The sequence below is a fragment of the Vombatus ursinus genome, unplaced genomic scaffold, assembly GCF_900497805.2.
Source record: "Vombatus ursinus unplaced genomic scaffold, bare-nosed wombat genome assembly UNPS02014810.1, whole genome shotgun sequence".
NCBI lineage: Eukaryota > Metazoa > Chordata > Mammalia > Diprotodontia > Vombatidae > Vombatus > Vombatus ursinus.
This window is the reverse complement of record NW_020954588.1, coordinates 41953912-41975225: the sequence shown is the minus strand read 5'-3', so window position 1 is coordinate 41975225 and position 21314 is coordinate 41953912. Positions and strand designations below refer to the sequence as shown.

Below are 21314 nucleotides of genomic sequence, written 5' to 3'. Positions count from 1 at the left end.
CTATTACTAGAGTTTCAGATTGAACATTTCTGTGATGTGCTTAAGGCCGACATATGTTTTCATTTTGTTTTTATTCTGAACCTAACACAAAATAAAATAAGCATTTCCATGTACATTTTAGAATACAAGAATAATGTATATGAAACTGTTACTCTCTGTGGCCTAGAGATTCACTAAGAAATTGGATTAAATAATTAATGGTTCTGATTTGCAATTTCATTGGTTCAGGGTGCTCTTGAGATGGAAATTTCCTTACTAATGCAGTCCAAAAAACTCATCCGTAATTTCTTGTTTTTCAGTTGTCAGGGACATTGAACAGTCCTTGAACGTTTTCTCTATACAGATAATTCTGTAGTCTATATATCCAGTTCTAACCTCTCTCCTGATCTGCCATCTCACATCACGAACTGACTCTTAGACATATCAACCTGGATGTTCCACATACTTCTCACACTCATCCTGTCCAAAACAGAATTCACCTTCCCCTCTCCTCTAGCCCTCTCCTTTTCTGAACTTCCCTAGGACACCACCATTTGCAGACATTTTAGAAAGGAATGTAGCATGATGCAGGGTAGAAACAATGGTCTACCTCCAGTGAGTAGTTTTCACAGTGTCCAACAGATGTCAAGTATCTGTTTCCCTGGAAATTCACTGTGATGCTCAGTTTGGAACTTTTGGTGGAAGTGATTATCTGGAGGGCTGTCATATGGAAGAAGACTTGAATTTATTCTGCTTAGTCCCGGAAAACAGAACAAAAAGCAAAGGATAGAAGTGGCAAACAAGCAGCATTTTTTTATGAAGCAGTTACTTGCCAGTAATTAAGAGTTATATAGAAATGGAGTGATCTGCTTGGAAAAGGATGAGTTCTTTCCTGCTGGTCTTCAAGCAAAGCGGCATGATAGTTTGTGCTGGGGGGGGGATGCTTGCTCAGTTTTAAGTTTTATTAGATAGTCTTTGAAATTCTGTAATTTTGTACATATTTAAAATATGTTTTGTACATTTAAAATCTGTTTTGTTAAGTAATCTAGCCACAATATATGGGGCCTTAGCTTTTGCTTAAAAAAAAAAAAAAGAGGATCCCTCACTTTAAAAAAAAAAACTTTGTTAATTTTTAAACCTAGTTGTAGTGAGCTGTCATATTATTGGGATTTATTTGCCACTAAAATTATCTATAATGATATTTATACTCAGTAGAGGAATTGGTCACATAATTAAAGAAATGTTATCAATTTAATTTAACAGTTTATTAAGCTGCTACTATATACAGGATCCTGTGTTATATAATTTAAATAAGAAAGAGTGGAACAAAGGTTATTTCCAATTTAAATATGAGAAACTCAGGCCCTAATGAGCTTAGTTCAGAAAAAGCATTGACATTGACCACCACGGAAAAAATAAGATAATTGTAAATTTAGTTTTATAACTCAGAGAATACCAAACCGGCTTTAGTTTTCAACTGTCATATTTCCAAAGAATATTTTAGTGTAATGTAATTATAAGTAACTGTTAAATTTTGTTCATATCCATGTTCATATCCAGTATCCATGTTGATTTAAAATAATAACTGGTGATGATTGTTTTGAATAACTAAACTTTGATTGTAAATATATTTCACTTGTATGATAAATACAAGCTTATGGATAGCTTTAGGTTTTTATTAGTAACAGTATTTAATATTTTATTTATTTAAGATTAGGACAGTGAAATCAGTAATTTTATGCTGCTTTTGTTAGTAACCTTTATTGTTTTATAACTTTTTTCAAACTATTCACTTCTTCCCAATTGAAATTTTAGGTTGCTTTTCTTTCCCTCATGGCTGTGATCTGGATTTGCTTAACCTGTCTCTCTTGAAACTGCTTTTTGCTGTTGTTCAGTTGTTCTGTTGTGTCTGACTCTTTGTGCCCCCATGTACCATAGCATACCAGTACTGCCCAGGGGGTTTTCTTGGCAAAGATACTGGAATGTTTTATCATTTCCCTCTCCAGTGGAATAAGCCTAACCGGTGAGGTGACTTGGCTGGGATCACTCAGCCAGTAGGTGTCTGAGAGTGGACTTGAACGTAGGTCTTCCAGACACCGGTCCCTGCTCTCTATCCACAAAGTCAGCTAGCTACCACCTGGAAACTGCTGTAGGATGTATTTAGCTTCTAAAAAAAAGACAGCCTTTAATTTAATTAAAAAAAAAAACCAGCCTTTTTCAGTATGGAAATTAGTACTTATACTTGACATACAAAGAAAAGAGCAGCTCAGTTGTGAGGAACTTTTATCTTTGAAAGGGAGCATTTAAGTAAATGTGCGTCACGCTCTCCCAGCTGATGTTCCGACCTGTGTAATAAATAGTAAGTGCCGAGAGCCCAGAGTAGGGTGCCACTGAGAGGAGGGGCATTGACTATTTGAGAAGTTAACTTTAGCTGGAATTTCATTTTCAACCAATAGGTCCCACTGTGGATTATTATTTTACCTGTTGTCTTCCTATGCTCATCATGCAGTGAGGTTCCTTTTCCATGGTACTGTTGAGCATATTGGTTTTTACATAGTATACATTCAGTAAGTTTTTTTTTAATGGAATCGATATTTGAAGAAATAATTAATTCCTAACATTAATAACTGATCAAGGACAAAAGATTTTACCTTGGTTAGAAATGTTTTGAGGGAGTAGCAGATATATCACAGTTGCATTTTCAGAATTTTGAATGTGATGATGATGATGTTCAAAAAAGAACTAAATTTGGGCATAACACAGATAAAAGTATCTTAGTTATGCTTCTCCCCTAGCTGTCATTGCATGATCAATGCCCAGCATCTTCATGCTGGAAAGAAGCTTCAGATTGAAACTGACAGGTGCCACAAGGTTTATTTAGGACCACCTCACACTTGTCTTAGTTAGATGCATCACGTCTGCCTCATGCATGGTCAGCTTCTGCATTTCCTGCTTCAGAGACTCGTGGTACACAGATATTACTATCTGTGCTGCCTCAACTACAAATTGGATGAACAATCCTTGACACTTTTTCAATATTATTACATTAAACCAAGTGGATTTTGATTGATAACCTAATATTCAACTAATGCAAAACATCAATCATGGCAAGTATATTAATTATTTAATATTGCAGTCTAATTCAGAAATCGATGTGCTGCATGAGGGGAAGGGAAACTCATGGTTCCCAGAAGACTTAAGACAGGGAATGATTAAAAAAAGACCTGCTGTACTCCTGTGTGTTAGTTCAATACAAATCTTTATTCATTTGCCAATAATCTCTTTCCATTTTCCACTTCAGGACCATTTTATCAGTTTTGAGACTTATAATTGAATTAAGTCTGCTTTCAGCACAGGGCAAAAGGAGTTGCACCAATATTGATGAAGTCATGACAGGGACGGCACAAGAGACAGACCACTAAAGAGGACAGGTTTTATACCATTAGCTTGAAACTCTTTACATCAATGTCTTGGTTCCTGTTTCTTTTAAGTTCATTAGGACCTTTGGCCATCACCACATATCACTATCACTTCTTTCCTATTTAAATAACACACACCCTTGTGTAGTATTCTTTACGGATAATAATGCTTTAACTTTGCCTAAAGTAATGCTAAGAGAAAGATTATTTTCAGGAAGTTAATAGGATTTTATGGCTGGAAGGGATCCTAAGGGCCATATATACTCCAAACCTCTTATTTTATAGATGAGGAAACAGATGGATTAATTGACTTCACTGGTATCACAGAGATAAGAAGTAGCAGAACTAAAAATTTAAACTCAGATCTTCTGACCCCAAATGCATTGCTATTTCCACTCATTGACATTTCCACCTTGGCATGGATGACTTTTTGAAACTTCATCAACCACTATGACATACATGTATAAATCTTATGTAACATGAACAGCATCTAGTAAGTAGCTTGCTATGGTTGAAAGCTCAGTAAAGTAGGAGAAGTGAGTGACCTGTAAAATCCATTCTATCCCTAATGTTTTCTAGTCCTCCCAGTCCATAAACAGCTAGGTTACAATAGTGAATAATAAATCCTGTGAAATAGTCACCTGTACTCAAATTCCCACTATTCACAGTTGTAATTTTATAAAACGTGGTACAAGTGTACTGCATTTTATTGAGCTTCACTTTATTGTGCTTCACATATTTTGCCTTTTTTACAAATTGAAGGTTTGTGGCAGCCTTGCATTGAGCAAGTTTGTTGGCGCCGTTTTTCTAACCTCATGTGCTCACGTTCTGGCTCTCTGTGACATTTTGGTAATTCTCACTACATTCAAACTTTATCATTATTACTATATCTGTTATGAGGATCTGTCATCAGTGATCTTTGATGTTACTGTTGTCATTGTTTTGGGACACCATGAACTGCAGCCATGTAAGATGGCAAACTTGATTCATAAATATGTGTGTCCTGACTGCTCCACTGACTGGCTGGTCCCCCATCTCTCTCCCTTTCTTCATACCTCCCTATTTCCTGAGACACAAAAATGTTAACGAATATTATATAAACTTAATTGAAAAAAGCAGCAACAGGGTTTGAGAGGATTGACTCCAATTTGAAAGAAGTTCTACTGTGACTAAACTGCTATCAAAGAGCATTAGATGCTGCGGAGATATCTTTCCTGAAAGGAGGAGTCAACTGATGTGGCAGACTTCATTGTTGTCTTACGGTAAGAAATTGCCACAGCCACCCCAGCCTTCAGCAACCACCACCCTGATCAGTCAGCAGCCATCAACATCGAGGCAAGATCCTCTACCAGCAAAAAGATTACTATTTATTGAAGGCTCAGATGATGGTTAGCATTTGTTAGCAATAAAGTATTTCTAATTAAGGTGTGAACATTGCTTTTTTGTACATAATACGATTGCACACTTAATGAACTACAGTATAGGATAAAAATATATACACTAGGAAACCAAAAAACTCATATGGCTTGCTTTATTACTATATTCACTTTATTGTTGTGATTTAGAATAGAACCTGGAATATCTCCAAGCCATGCTTGTAGTTGGTTCTTATCAAATGGAAATAGAAGGTTTGAATTCAAATACTACAGCTGTTTCATGGAATTCTTTCTTCACACTAATCAGAACCTAGCTGTGTAAGATACTTTCTGGTATCATGTTAGCCTCATAAAGTCTTAATTTTTTCAAGCCATAAAGCTCTCCGTTGTTATATTCATTATCTATGCTTTGTAACATTTAGATTTTGTGATGATTCGCTATGGTTTACACAACATTATTCCCTACCCCTAAAACATACATTTTGTTGTTCAGTCATTTTTAGTCATTTTCTACTCTTTGTGACCCGATTTGGGGTTTTCTTGGCAGAAATACTAGTAGTTTGCCATTTCCTTTTCCAGCTCATTTTACAAATGAGGAAACTGAGGCAAAAGGGTTTAGTGGCTTGCCCAGGGTCACACAGCTAGTAAGTGTCTGAGGACGGATGTGAACTTAGGTCTTTCTGACTCCAGGCCACTCTACTCTATCCACTGCAGTGCCACCTAGCTGCTTTAAATATACTCAGTCATGAAATATATACAATATTACATAAGTAACTTATGATCCATTCATGTATTAGATTAATGTTTTTATATTATTCTTTCTCTGTCTTTTGAATTTTGGTTTATTCCAGCAGTTTCTCTTTAGTTATGAGTTCATAGAGAGCAAGAATCAGTTCTTTGTAGTTTTATTTATTATTACAGAGAATTGTGTATTTATTAATGCTTTTAATTGTAATAGTGATCATATTGTCTATATAGTAATTTGGTGTGTTACTATTTAAGTTTTGTCAGATGGTAACCCATTGACTAGATGGAATTAATTTCATTTCCAAGAGTTTCTCTTGGCCATAGTTTAACTTGTGCATATTATACTGTATGGGAATCTGGCTCATTATCAATCAATCTTTAAACACTCCTCCCCTCATATACACACACTCACAATATTTTATTAATTAAAGAACAAGGTGTTTTAAAGTCAGATCCTTTGACATTGAGCAAAACGTGTTACCAAGTAACTGGACCACAGAAAGCAGGCAGAGCTGCAGAGCTGTTGTTCTAATATTAAAATACTTTGTGCCTCAAGCCCAGAAACTTAAAAGACAACTCAGAAAGTCAACAGAATGTAATGATACAATGCTATCACATATTCCAGAAACTTTCAGTGTTTTAATGTGGGTTTTCATTTTTTTATATTGTATTGTCATTTGTTTTCCAAAAGATTTTTATGGATTTTTTATTTATGAAATTTTTCATATATTTTTTTTTCATGCGAGCACCCCGGTGTCTCATTCTCCATGCCACGCCATCCTGCTGTTGTATGACAGGAAGGACAAAAAACTGGCCGCTGTAGATCCTAACCTTCCTCTAAAGTGAGACCCCAAAGGTGCTGAGAGCAGGAGAGATAGGAGGTAGTGAGGGAGGTGTGCACTGGGAATAACCAGAAAAGGCAAGGAGAGTGTGAGGCCTAGTGCAGGCAGCCTGCAGGGGGTCCTTCACTGTGTGGGTCTTGGCCGTGTCAATGATGTGAAGAAGCAGATGACTAGAATAGAGAGAGGGAGAGACAGAGACAGAGAGAGACAGAGAAGAGAAGGCTGAGAAAACAGAGAAAGGCTAGAGGGAGAAGGCCAGCTTGGGGTTGGGAAGAAAGAACAGGAGGCTGGGATAGATACGGATTTAGAGAATGAAGTAGAGAAAGGTGGGGAAGAATCCCAATACCAAGAGGTGAACTGTATTCATTGTTCTGGCATCATCCTGGCCCCTGTAAATGCAGTTAAGTTGTAGGTACTATCGTTTTTCAAAGGTGTTTTCTGCAGTGGGGGCAGAGTGATCATTTTAGGTAAAATAAAGAGCTAGTGTGTTCAGTGAGTTAACAGGATATCATTGAAAGAGTACTGGTCTGGAAGTCTGGGTTTTCAGCTCAGCCCATTCACATAATAGAATGGTCCTGAGCTTCAGTTTCCTTATGTACAAAAAAGGACAACAATACTTGAACTGTCCACTTCTCAGGATCACAATAAGAAAAGCATTTTGTGGACCTTGAACTGGTCGTCTCTCTATGCATCATTTCCCTCATCTACAAAATGACAGCATTAGACTGAGGCTGATCTCTGAGATGCTTTCCAATTCATAATTGGAGTGACCTTAAAATGCTTTGTAAGTCAGAGTAATTATTACTGAAATTTTGAATGCTGTGGATAAGGTCGCTTACCTTGGCAGTATGCTTTCCAGAAATGTACACATTGATAATAAGGTTGCCACATGCATTGCCAGAGCTAGCTCAGTGTTTGGGAGGCTCTGAAGGAAAGTGTGGGGGAGAAGAGGTATCAGACTGTCAAACTGAAGGTCTGCAGAGCCGTTGTGCTGACTTCATTGTTGAACGCCTGTGAAACCTGGACAATCTACCAGCGCCTTGCCAGGAAACTAAATCGTTTCCGTTTGAATTGTCTTAGGAAGATTCTGAAGATCACCTGGCAAGATCAGGTACTGGACACCGAGGTCCTTTCTTGAGCTAAACCACCAAGCATTCAAAATCTGTTGCAGAGAGCACAACTCTGGTGGGCTGGCCACGCTGTTCAAATGCCAAATGTCTGTTTGCCTAAAGGACTATTTTACAGAGAACTCCCACAGGGCAGCTGCTCACATGGAGGTCAGAAGAAGCCATACAAGGACACTCTCGAGGTCTCTCTGAAGAACTTTGGAATCAATTGGGAGACACGGGAGAGCCTGGCACAGGACCACCCAGCATGGTGTGTGCCTCCATCAAAGAAGGTGCTGTGCTCCATGAGCAAAGCAGAACTCTAACAACTCAAAAAAAATGAGATGTGCACATTTAAGAGCCATCTCCATTCCAATTGTTTCTGTAGACTGTGCCCGACTGCAGTAGAGCCTTCTCAGCTCATATTGGTCGGAGCAGCCACAGTCAGACACGCTGTAGATTGGCCCCAAAATTGAGATGTCCTTTTGGTCTTCTTTGAGCATGAAGAACCATCAATTATTACTAATAATAACATCACTAATTATCAGTAAGGGAGGCCAGACATGGATTTTTCTATATGTCACTCCTTAGTAAAATTTGGCACATAACTGCTTTGAAATCTATTAATTGAGTATCTTGTTTTGAAATCTATGTTAATTCACATCCTGAGCCTTAATTTTCCTTTTTATTGATGACTTTTTAAATCACCAAACAGCATATCCACTTTTATCAGAAACATAATGTGTTGCAAAGAACATTAAATGAAGCACTTTTAAAAGACATTTCTTTGGAATTATCTTCAACAATTTTATCTTTAGTAATTTCTCTCTCCCCATCTCCCCTACCCCTTGGCCGTGTTTCTGATGTACCAGTAGGCATCTTTTTCTTGTATACTAATATGGTAGAAATGAGTGTCGGAAAAAACAGATTGTGATCTAGATACCCAGGGATCTGGGATACAAACTACTCATGTTTTTCAGGAAGAGCGCACCTGTTTTGTCTTGTTTTTTAATTGCTTCTAATAAGAATCTGCAGGAGTTGTTTATTTGTTGTTGTTTAGTCATTTTTCAGTCACGTCCAAATCTTCATGACCCCATTTGGAGTTTTCTTGGCAAAGATACTGCAGTGGTTTGCCATTTCCTTTTCCAGCTCATTTTACAGCTGAGGAAATTAAGGCAAACAAGGTTAAGTGACTTGCCTAAGGTCACACAGCTACTGTGGCCAAATTTGAACTCGAATCTTCTTGACACCAGGTCTGATTCTCTATCCAATGTGCCATCTAGCTGCCGCTAAAATTTTTTTTTAATTTTTAAAAAAATTGCTTCTAATAAGAATCTGCAAACTCAGTGTAACTTTTTTGGTGTAGCAGGATGACTAACTTCTTTTTTTCCTTTTCCTTGTCCACAAAAGTACAGTAGGGCATTTTAATGTCATTTTAAGTTATTTCTATCAGTGAAATATGAAATATCACTTATTAGATGAATTATTAAGTCCATGTTAATGGTTGATCTTCCTTTAATGGAAATTGTTCTGCATTATAATACTGTAATCATAGAACTGTTAGAAAAATAAGACTTTATGTATGTATACATATACATACATATCCAAGGTAAACAAATCACTGGAGACAAGGGTTTAGCAACTATTTAGAACTTTTGTTCTTCTGTTACAGGGATTCTGGAAACATCAAAGCTGGATTAGAACATCTGGTAAGTTCTAATTTTCTCTTGAACATTTGCATTATCTTTGATATCAGCATTCTAAATGAACACTTTTGAATGAGCTTTGAATGCCTTGAATTGAGAAAATCAGCCATCCCCCAAAGGGTCAGCTCACTGTTATTACGCAAAGCCACTTACATTTTCATTTGTTTTATCATTTCAAGGGAATTTTCATTTTTTTAAATTACTTTTTTTATGTAGAGATGAAATAAAATGGACAATAGTCCTTAAATTGGTGGTTGCCTTAATTATAAACAAAAACAATTTGGTGTTGAATTTTTGACATAACCTGATCTGACACAAAGAAACTTGTTTTATAAGAAAAGCAGTCAAATATTTCCTGCATAAATATGGTATGTTTTAGTAATTTAAAGTCTTTGAAAGAAGTGCACAGCTTTGTTTTTTCTGTTGTCTTAGCCTTATGAATAATGCATTGGTTTCAACTCCATTCAGTTCTGTAATATGTAATAATCATTGAAATGCAAAATATTTTGGTTTAAGTAAACATATGCAAACCACTAGTGAAATTGAAGCAGATTTTACATTAAAAGCCATACACTGATCAAAAACAGGGGAAACTATGGTGCTGTCACCAGTCTGAAACTCATTCAGCTTGCTCTGAGTCTTTCGACAGAACATTAAGCAGTTCATCTAAACAGATCATTTTAAAGTCATAGTATGGTTTCTGGTCAAATCCAAATGTTGAATAATTAATGGCACAGATTCTTTTGTAAATACAGTCTAAGTACTTTTCTTTTTTAATACAAGACTTCATTCGTATATCATGCGGTAGCTTTGTTAACTATTAATGTTTAATACTTTGATGCTACAAAACAAGCAATAGCAAAATACAGTGTCATCAACACATGTTATTTAGAACGTGCAACTCTCTACTTGGAAAATACCGGTTACTTTAAATACAAGAGAAACGGAAGCTTCTTGGTATTAAGAATGTTTCCTTGTCATCCCAGACAGATTATCACCAAAAGGGTGTAAAGGCTAAATATTTAATTTAAAGGAATTCAAAGGTTATCAACCTGATTTTTGAGTTGGTAGTGATAACTACTGGCATCAGTACCAGCACCATGAAAAGATATTTGCTAGATACTCACTTGTACATGGTACTGTACTAGATGTTGCACAGATTGCTCTAAACTTCTAGAAGAAAATAGAACAAGAGATGCATTAGCTTAAAGATTTGTAGGGTCTTAGAATCTGGAGCTGCAGTGTAACTTACAGGCCATATAGTCCAGCATTGTTATTTTACAAATAAGGAAACTGAGGCCCAGGGAGGGAAAATTGCTTTTCCCATCATTGCATAGTTAATAAGGTAACAATGTTTAGATTTGAACCCTTTTCTTCTGATTCCAAATCCAGAGTTTTTCTATAGACATATGAGGGACATGGGAGGGTATGTCACATCAGTTCATTGGAAAAAACCTGGAAGGGGGAGGAGCAGTGCAGTGTGTGAATTGCAAGTTCAATTCGAGTCAGCAGGGTAATGGAGTGCATTAAGAGAGGTATAACATTTAGGACTGGGGAGGCCATTTCTATTTAAATTTGACCCTAGTGGGTAGAAGTTGGATTGGAAATGGGAGAGACTTGGAAATATAAAGACCAAATAGGAGAAATCTATTGCCATGGTCCCAGGAAGTTGGGATAGAAGCCTAAACCAGGGAGGTTGTGTGATGGAGAGGAGGTGCTCAATGGAAAAGATGTTCTGAATGTAGAAATGACCAAATTTGGCAACTAATTAGATATCTGGGGTGAATGAGAATGAATAATCAGGATGACACCAAGGATATGAAACAAGGTAACTAAAAAGATAGTGACGCCCTTGACGGTAATAGGGAAGTTCAGAAATAATGTAGGTTTGGCAGAAAAAGGCAATGAGTTCTGCTTTGGACATGTTGAGTTGGAAATGCTTACATAGGATCCAGCTAGTAAGACAAATCCGATTGGGAATTCATGAGAAAATGCTATCTGGTAATGGCTAAGAATGGTGAATCAGTAGAATGCATTAGGTACACAAAACACAGTAGTAAATGATCATAGTAATCTAGTGTTTGATAAACCCAAATACCCCAGCTTTGACCTTATCTTGGTATATGGTATGAGATGTTGGTCTATACTAGACCTGCACAACTCGGAAGTAGGTAGGAGCCAACATTAAAATAGGCTAAACTTCTTTGGGCTGCAGGTAGGTTTTGAGCAGCTCACTTTCCAAGTAAAAGTGTAATTAATGATTAAACTATTTTGCAAATAAACCATCTTTTTAAAAAAAAAAGGAAATTTCAATTAATATCAATTAATTACACTTATTAAGATTTTTATTTATCATGAAATTACATTAATGTTTAAAAAGTTACTTTGCTAAGTGGTACAAGTTTTAATACATTTTTCAGGTTTTCTTACTGTTTACATTTAGTTAATGGGACATATTACACTTCTTGTCAGCAATCAGTTTATCATATTCTGGAATCATGTTTGAAATTGATTTCTTTAGAAATCTGAAAACTAACCTTAGTAGCCACCTCATTTTCCAAGTTTACTTTCTTGAAAAACCATTGTTCCCCACTGAGATTTTTCAGCAACTTGGATGCTTTGTTTTTTATTGGTGTCCAATTTGCTTAAGTCAGGATGTTTTGATTTGAAATGGTGATGAAGATTGTATTACTTCAGAACGGCTATGACGTCTTGGCAAACAAGGCATAATATTTTGTCTGTTGTGAAAGTAAATAATGTCCACTCTGGATTAAACACTATGTTCTGATTCAATCTTCCATTTCTTTTTATCACCCATTTTACAAAATCACCCCAAAAACTTTAATGTTAGAACCAAAAAATCTCCACAGCAACTGCTCACATACAAAGAAATACTGAACTGAATGTTTGATCTTGGAGAGAGGGCCAGACACTCATGTAACTTGGAGGATGGCCACGCAGCAAGGGAGAGGAAGAAGCCCTTGTGTTGTTGGCCTCTCGTCTCTTAACGGGCATCGGCTGTATTAGCACGTGGCTGCATTCACTTTGTCGCTGTTCAGCACTAGGAACGACTGAAAACACAGCAAAAAGATACGACTCTCGCTTCTCTCAGACTAGAGACAGACTGTGGATGGTTAGCTGCCGCGGGTCACATGACAAACAGGAGAGAGGTGCAGTAGCTACCCACCCACCAAATTACATGATGGGCCCAATAGTGACTAGTGGAAGGCCCGTTAAGTGGGGCACAGACAAAGCGCTCGTTACATCTTTGTTTTCTTTTACATCCTCTACATTTTTTATGGGCCACCTGAAATCCTTTGGCAGGCTGCACACAGCCCATGGGCCATATGTTGTACAGGCCCGGTCCGAACCTCGGTTTGGCCATACTGTTTTCTAATTTCCCCAGCAGTTTTTGTCAAATAGTGAGTTCTTGTCCCAAAAGCTAGTGTGTTTGGGTTTATCAAACACTAGAATACTATGTGTCTTGCGTACCTAATCTGTTCCCCTGATCCACTGCTCTGTTTCTTAGCCAATACCATGTAGTTTTGATGGTTACTGCTTTATAATATAGTTTGTGATCCGGTTCAGCTAGTCCATCTTCCTTCACATTTTTTTTTCACTAGCTCCCTTGGTATTATTGACTTTTTGTTCTTTCAGATAAGTTTTATTATTTTTTCTAGGTATATTAAATAATTTTTTGGTAGGTTGATGGGTATGGCACTGAATAAGTAAATTACTTTAGGTAGAGTTGTTGCTTTTGTTATATCGTCTCAGCCTATCCATGAACAATTGATTTTTTCTAATTATTTCACTCTGACTTTATTTGTGTGAAAAGTATTTTGTAATCGTCTTCATTTCTCTTGTGCTAGGCATTGCTGGTTGTATATAGAAATGCTGATGATTTATATGGGTTTATTTTATATCCTGCACCTTTGCTAAAGTTGTTAATTATTTCAGTTGGTTTTTTAGTTGATTCACTAGGGTTCTTATGTATACCATCAGATTTTCTACAAAGAGCATTAGTTTTGTTTCCTCATTGCATATTCTAATTCCTTTAATTTCTTTTTCTTCTCATATAACTATAGCCAACATTTCTAGTACAATATTGAATGATAATGGTGACAATGGATGTCCTTGCTTCACCCTTTATCTTATTGGGAAGGCTTCTAGCTTATTTCCATTACAGATAATGCTTGCTGATGGCTTTAGATAGATACAATTTATCATTTTAAGCAAAGTTCCAATAATTCCTATACTCTCTATTGTTTTTAATAGAAATTGGTACTGCATTTTGTCAAAAGCTTTTTTTTTTTTTTTTTTGCATCTATTGGGATGATCATATGATTTCTGTGGGTTTTGTTATTGGTATGGTCAGTTATGCTGATCGTTTTCTTGATGTTGAACCAGCCCTGCATTTCTGGTATTAGTCTCATCTGATCATAGTATATGATCCTTATGGTCCGTTGCAGTAATCTCCTTGGTAGTGTTATATTTCAAATTTTTACATCAGTATTCATTAGGGAAATTGGTCTGTAGTTTTCTTTCTCTGTTTTAGCTCTTCCTGGTTTAGGTATCAGCACTATATTTATGTCAAAAAAGGAATTTGATAAGACTGCTTTGCCTATTTTTCCAAATAGTTTATTATAGTATTGGAATGAATTGTTCTTTAAATGTTTGAGAGAATTCATGTGTGAATCCATCTGACCCTGGGAATCTTTTTCTTAGGGAGTTCATTGATGGCTTGTTCAATTTATTTTTCTAAGATGGAGGGTTATTTAAATAATCTATTTCCTCTTCTGTTAATCTAAATGATTTGTATTTTTTAAAATATTCATCTAGTTTGCTTAGATTGACAGATTTTTTGGCATATAATTGAGCAAAAAAAAGATGCTAATCATTACTTTATTTTTCTCTTCATTGGTGATGAATTCACCCTTTTCATTTTTGATACTGGTAATTTGGTTTTCATCTTTCTTTTTTTAAATCAAATTAACCAATGGTTTATCCATCTGATTTTTTTTTCATGAAGCCAGCTCTTAGTTTTGCTTACTAGCGCAATAGTTTTCTTTAATTTTATTAATCTCTCTTTTGATTTTCAGGATTTCTAATTTGGTGTTTAATTGGATAATTTTAATTTGTTCTTTTTCTAGTTTGTTTTTTTTTTAATTGCCTGCCTAATTCATTGACCTGCTCTTTCTCTGCTTTAAGTATTTAGAGATGTAAATTGTCCCCTAAGTACTGCTTTGTCTGCATTCCACAAATTTTGGTATGTTGTCTCATTGTTGTCATTCTCTTTAATGAAATTATCAATTATTTCTGTGATTTGTTCTTTGACCCACTCATTCTTTAGGATTAGATTGTTTAGTTTGCAATCGATTTTTAATCTATCTTTCCACTGCCCTTTATTGAATGTAATTTTTAATGCATTATAATCTTAAAAGGATGTCTTTAATATTTCTGCCCTTCTCCATTTGATTGTGAGGATTTTATGTCCTAATACATGGTTAATGTTTGTGTAGGTGCCATGTGCTATTGAGAAAATAGATCTATTCTTTTCTATCCCCATTCAGTTTTTTTTCCAGAGGTCTAGCGTATCTAACTTTTCTAAAATTCTGTTCATCTCCTTAGCTTTCTTGATTGTTTTGTGGTTAGATTTAATCTAATTCTAAGAGGGGAAAGTTGAGGTCCCCCACTAGTATAGTTTTACTGTCTCTTTGTTCTTGTAACTCACTTAACTTCTTTAAGAATTTGAATGCTTTACCACCTGGGACGTATGTTTAGTATTGGTATTACTTCATTGTCTGTGGTACCGTTTAGCAGGATATTGTTTCCTTCCTTATCTCTTTTAATTTAGACCTATTTTTACTTTTGCTTTTTCTGAGATCATGATTGGTACCCCCGTTTTTTGTTTTTTGTTTTTTTTACTTCAGCTGAAGCGTAGTAGATTCGGCTCTGGCCCCTTACCTTCACTCTGTGTGTGTCTCTGCTTCAGTTGTGTTTTTTATAAATAATATATTGTAGGATTCTGGTTTTTAATCCACTTCCATTTTATGGGTAAGTTCATCCCATTCACATTCACATTTATGATTATTAACTGTATTTCCCTCCATCCTATTTTTCCTCCTGTTTATTCTTCTCTCTCTCCTTTACCCTTTCCCTTCTCACCAGGGCCCATTTGATGCTGTGCTAGGGCTTTAGAGGAGGCTGGCCTCTTGCCTGGTGCTACACTAATGCCTAAGGAAGTTAAGTGACTTCCATAAAGTGACACAGGTGGAAGGCTTTGGAGGGATTTCAACTGAGTTTCTCTGACTGCCCAGCCCAGATTCTTTCCACTCATTTTCTCTTCCCCTAGGAAAATGTAAACTTCTTGAAGGCAAAATCTGGTTCCCTTTTTTCTTTGTAGCCCCAGTGTCCAGCAAATGTTACACAGAGTAGTAGCTCAGTAACTGCTTATATACTTAAATGAATTGAAGCTGGAGGACCATCCAGATAGAGCACCCACTCTTTGCTAGGAGAGAAAAGGGCCTAGAACTCATGTCATATGATAATCACTAGAAGGTGCTGGAATTGTTTATCTTAATAGATGAGAAGCCCAAATAGATATGATAGCTGTGTTTTAGGTGTTTGAGGAGCTGTCATATAGAAAAGGCAATGTTCCTAATTGGGTTTGACCCCAGAAGTCAGAACTACACACAGATGGTAAAAATTGGAACAAGGTAAAACTCCTAATGTTTAGAGCTCTCCAAAAGTACCGTAGATAGCATCGAGAAGTAGATGCTTTTTTAGATATGATTTGGACTCTGTAGTCTCTTTCCCACCCTCAAGATTTTGTGATTCTCTGACTTTAGAATCAGGGCCAACATTATCCACTGTGCCACCTTGCTGCCCAACATACACAGTACGTAGTAGTAAGTGATCCCAGTAATCTAGTGTTTGATAAACTGAAAGATCTAAGTTTTTGGAGTAGGAACCCAACATTTGACAAAAATTGATAGGAAAATTAGAAAGCAGTTTGGCAGAAAGTAGGCATAGACATATACCAACATATAGACATAGCATAGACCAACATCTCACAATGTATACCAAAATAAGGTCAAAATGGATAAATGATTTAGACAATCATCATGATGTCGTAAGTAAATTAGGGGAGCATGGGAAAATGTGCCTGTCAGATTTATGGATAAGGAAAGAGTTTATGACCAAATAAGAGAAAGGGAGAATTACTGGAAGTAAAATAGATAATTGATTACATAAAATTAAAAAGCTTTTGTACAAACAAAACTAATGCAGCCAAAATTAGAAGGAAAACAGGAAACTGGGAGGAAAGGTTTTGTACCAAGTTTCTCTGATAAAGAGCCTACTTTGTAAAAATAAGAGCCATTCCCCAGTTGATAAATGGTCAAAGGAAATGAACAGACAATTCTCAGAAAAAGAAATCTAAACTATCAATAGCCACCTGGAAAAATTAAAATCAGTATTGATCTGAGAAATGCAAATTAAAATGACTCTAAGATACCACCTCACACCTGTCAGATTAGCTAACATGACAGAAAAGGAAAATAAATGTTGGAGGGGATGTGGAAAAATTGGGATACTAATGCACTGTTACTGGAATTGTGAACTAGTCCAGCCATTCTACAGAACAATTTGGAACTACACCCAAAGGGCTATAAAATTAAGTATTCCCGTTGACCTAGCAATACCAGTACTAGGTCCATATCCCAAAGAGATCAAAGAAAAGAGGAAAGAACTGTGTGTACAAAATATTTATAGCAGCCCTTTTTGAGGTGACAAAGAATTAGAAATGAAGGGGATGCCCATCAGTTGGGTAACAGCTGAACAAATTGTGGTATATAATTGTGATGGGATACTATTGTGTTATAAAAAATGACCAGCAGGATGGTTTCCGAAACACCTGGGAAGACTTATATGAACTGATATAAAGTAAAGTGGGCAGAACCAGGATAACATTGCACATAACAGCAATATTGTTACAATGATCAACTGTGAACGGCTCTGCTACTCTGATTAAAACAATAATCCAAGACATTTACAAAAGACCTATGATGAAAAATGCTATCCATCTCCAAAAAGAGAAGTGATGAACTCTGAATACAGATTGAAACATACTTCTATTTACCATCTTTATTTTTATTGTTTTAATTTGTTTATGTTTTCTTTTGCAATATGGCTAATATGGAAATATGTTTTACATGATCTCACATGAATAATCAAAATCAAATTGCTTGCCTTCTCAAGGAAGGGGGAAGGGTAGGAGGGAGGAAGATAATTTGGTCCTCAAAATTTTTTAAAATGATGGTTTAAAAAACTTTTTACATAAAACTGGCAAATATCTAACAAAATAAATAAAAATAATACTTTTAAAAAAATTAATAGCAAGGTGTCACAACCAAAGACTAATCAGGTTTTAATAACACTGGAGAAGAGTTGGCATACTCCTCAATCAAATTTTCATTTATGCCTTGATTGTCAGTTGAGCCCATTAATTTGAAATAAACTGCCATCTTTCCTTTCCTACTGTCCTTATTACATCTTAGTAAATAATTGAGATTTAGAATAAATGATATTGAAATTTCTTGCTTCTTCTGTTTTATGGCAAGGTCCTCACTTCAGTAGTGTTTTCACATATTAACCCTCCCATCTAGTAATATGAATGATCATTTTCTTTCTCAAAGGATGTTCAAACAGGACTTGAGAATTTCAAACTGGTTTCCCCTTCTCTGGACTGAGCTCCTGTTTGATCTTTCTCTGAGACATGCCCTTTAATTGCTGTTAAAATATAAATTTATTTTAAAGATGCAAAAAGAAGGTTGAATGCAGGCTTTAGGATGCTAGTTAGAGTGTGAGTTTAATGTTTTCTGAGTTCTTTAATAGTCACTATAATTTTACATTAAGAAATCAACTCACTGAATATGGACTGTTCTTAGTATGTTATTCTATGCAATGTTTTGTGCAGTAATAATGCTCAGTAATGTTAGTAATGTGCTAAGTCCAAACTTTGCCTGTTACACCTAATTCCCGTGAGGCACACTAGGAGTATGTCTGTACTTTCCAGATGAGCAGGTTTTCCATATGCTGTGCATCCCTTTGAGCATCCTCCAAAATTTTTTGGTCCTCTTTGCCCCAGAGTTACCAGCCGTGTCTGTTACCTGTTGACTGTGCTCCTGAGGACCTTCAAAGACCCTTTCAAGAAGGTTCTTTGTGCCTCCACTGTGTGTCTCACTTTGAGAAAGGCATGAGATGATAAACAGTTTAGGCTGCCCCTTGTATTAACTACCAGTTTCTTTCTTCCTGTTCATTATCTATGCCTTGAATGGATGAAGATATAATTTAAGAAAGGAACTCTCTTGTTTAATTCCCCCTGGGGGAAATTCAGTGAATGTTAGACTTGACATGACTGTTAGACATGACTTTTCTACAGAATTACAAATTTGTACGTTCCTCTTTGAAAAATTGTTGTAGCCAATTAAGAATTAAAAATTGCTGTAGCCAAATAAGAATAGAGTCAGTAAATTTATGGGGTGCTAAATCTCATGATATAAAAATTTAAACAGATACTAGAACTCTAAAGTCTATTTTTCCCTACTTTTGTATTCTTCACATTTTTATTAAGCTCATTATTTTGTTTATCTTGAAGAAGAGGCAGCTGATAGCCCAGTGGGTGGAGCTCTGGGCCTGTAGTCTGGAAGATTTGAGTTCATCTGTCCGTGAAGGGAGGTATTTTAAGTTTCTCTGTTAATTTGTGTACTAGGTATTTGTAGCTGCTTCCTGGTGTGCGGACACATGTAGTCACTGAGAAAGAATAGGCAGACAGGTCTGACCGATGTGTGTGTGTGTGTGTGTGTGTATGTGTGTGTGTGTTCCTCTTGCTAGAGGTTGAGTGAAAGAATGGAGGCTAAGCCCCCTCTGATGCTGTTTTCTTTTTTCTTGAATCGTATTCCTCTCCACATGCACGTTTATTCAGTTATAGTGTTATTAATTCTAACTTTGCCTCAGCTCAGTCCTCCAGGTCCTTGGTTAAGAATTTTAGACTATTGTTTATGAATGAATGAATGATTGAATGAAAGCATATATTAAGTACTTACTGTATGCAAAGCACCTTACTAAGCACTGGAGTTACAAAGAGATAAGTGAACAGCCCCTGCTCTCAGAGAGCTCACATTCTAATGGGGACACGACTTGTAAAGGAGATTTCAGCTGCAGGTCGGGTGGAAAAGCACAGTGGTCCTTAGGATGCAGTGGAAAACAGATGGTCAGGCCCTTCTTTAATGTCATTGCCTCTGATAACATCACGTCTGAGATTTCTGAAGCTGAGCCATTTGACTCTGGGCTGGAAACATGGCTGTTCCAGAGGCTTTCATGCTCAGGATCCTAGGCTGTCTCCATCACAGTCGAAGGGGTGAGAGTGGCCATGGTGCTGGTTGCAGTTAGACCTACCCAGTTGTTAGTCATGCCTTGCTGCTAGAACTGGGCTGATTTGCCTACCCTGGGAGTGGCAGTAGGTCAGATGGTGAAGAGGAAGGTGGGCCCCTTTTCCACAGTGATTCGTCCCCTTCACAAAGGCTATAAGGCCTGGACAGAAAGCAGGTCTGATTATTTGGGAGATACTGCTATTCCCAAGGCTCCTGGGCTTAGGGTTCTGGACTGCCTTCCTTAGGGTCTGAAGGGAGGTGGAATGATGGTGGGGAGCCAGGGGCGGGTATGGGGGGAGGTTTACTTGCTTCCACCTAGCATAGCATAGCATTGTCCTTCTTGATTGTTTTCTAGTCCTTGGCTTAAGAAAACCAAACAAAACGTAGTGAACCTCTTAAGTGTTTATTTGAATCAAATCAAGGATAAATTAATCATCCATTTTGTAACATCTGGGTGATTTTTAAAGATTATGAGCAAAATGAATATAGTAGATGTTTATTGAATATTCAGTGGTTAAAGCCTTTTCTGTCAGTTGGATAATGAACACATAACTCAGAATGCTTGATAGTGGCTAAAGACAGAATCATAAAATTTAAAGCTCAAAGGACTTAGATCATCTAGTTCAGACCTTTTAGATAGAGAATCAGGCCCAGAGCAGTCATTTGCCTAATGTCCTCTAACTCTGCTGGAGCAGTCACTAGTCAAATGCAGGTGTGCTTCTCGCTGTGCCACACCGTCTCTCAGGATGTCTCTCTCACTTATGGTAAAGCCTTCAGTAGAATGTAGCAGGTTACCAGTTTCGTGGCCTTCATTTAATATCTTAACCATAGTAGTAGTAGTAGTGGGGGTAGCAAGCAAAAAATAATATTGATGTTTGCAGAGGTTATATAATGTTGTTATTTAGTATAATATCAGTAAAGCCAGAGAAGCATAAAAAGTATTCATAGTGGGGTGTGTGTGTGTGTGTGTGTGTGTGTCTGTGTGTCTGTATATGTATATATACTAGCATTGTTTTTCCCAATAGTGCTAAAAGGGACCAAGGCAACTAGACAACAAGCATTTATTAAGCACTTCCTGTGTGCCAAGTGGGCAGCTAGGTGGCATAGTGAATAGAGCGCTGGGCCTGGAATTAGGAACACTCATTTCCTGAGTTCAGATCTGGCTTCAGACACTTACCAGCTGTGTGACCTGGGGTAAGTCGTTTAATCCTGTTTGCCTCAGTTTACTCCTCTGTAACATGAGCTGGAGAAGGAATTGGCAAACCACTCCAGAAAATCCCAAATGGGATCACGCAGAGTCTGACCCAACTGAAATGACTGAACAACAAGTGTGCCAAATACTGTTCAAATGCTGAGGATACAAATGCAAGCTAAAGGAAAGATAGCCCCTGCCATCCAGGGGCTTACATTCTAATAGTGGAAGATGACTAACAAAAGGGATGGGAAAGGGGAATGAAGGTTAGCCAGCCTGGACCACTCCCCCCAAAATGAAGGCTCCAGGAGAAACCCACCAATTGGAAAAGTAGGCCAGCATGGCAGAGGAATGCTCTAGGATTAGATGGCAGCTGTGTCATGGTTGCAGAATTTGTTAGAAGGTTGGTTGGCTTGGGGCCCTCAATTCACAGTGACATGCATTTGTTAGATGAAGTTCAGGTATAATCTATCTCAGAAACAATTTTTCTCTCCAGTTGAACTTGTCACCTTGA

The 21314-nt window shown here is 36.9% G+C and overlaps 1 protein-coding gene across 1 annotated transcript in view; it reads left to right on the top strand.

The window, feature by feature from the left end:
* The window catches only part of RSRC1 (arginine and serine rich coiled-coil 1), a 405819-nt gene that overhangs the window by 198509 nt on the left and 185996 nt on the right, over window positions 1-21314 (top strand). The window contains exon 6 of the mRNA XM_027875787.1: window positions 9142-9178. Coding sequence (XP_027731588.1) covers window positions 9142-9178 — 37 coding nt within the window. The remainder of the gene's footprint in view (window positions 1-9141; window positions 9179-21314) is intronic.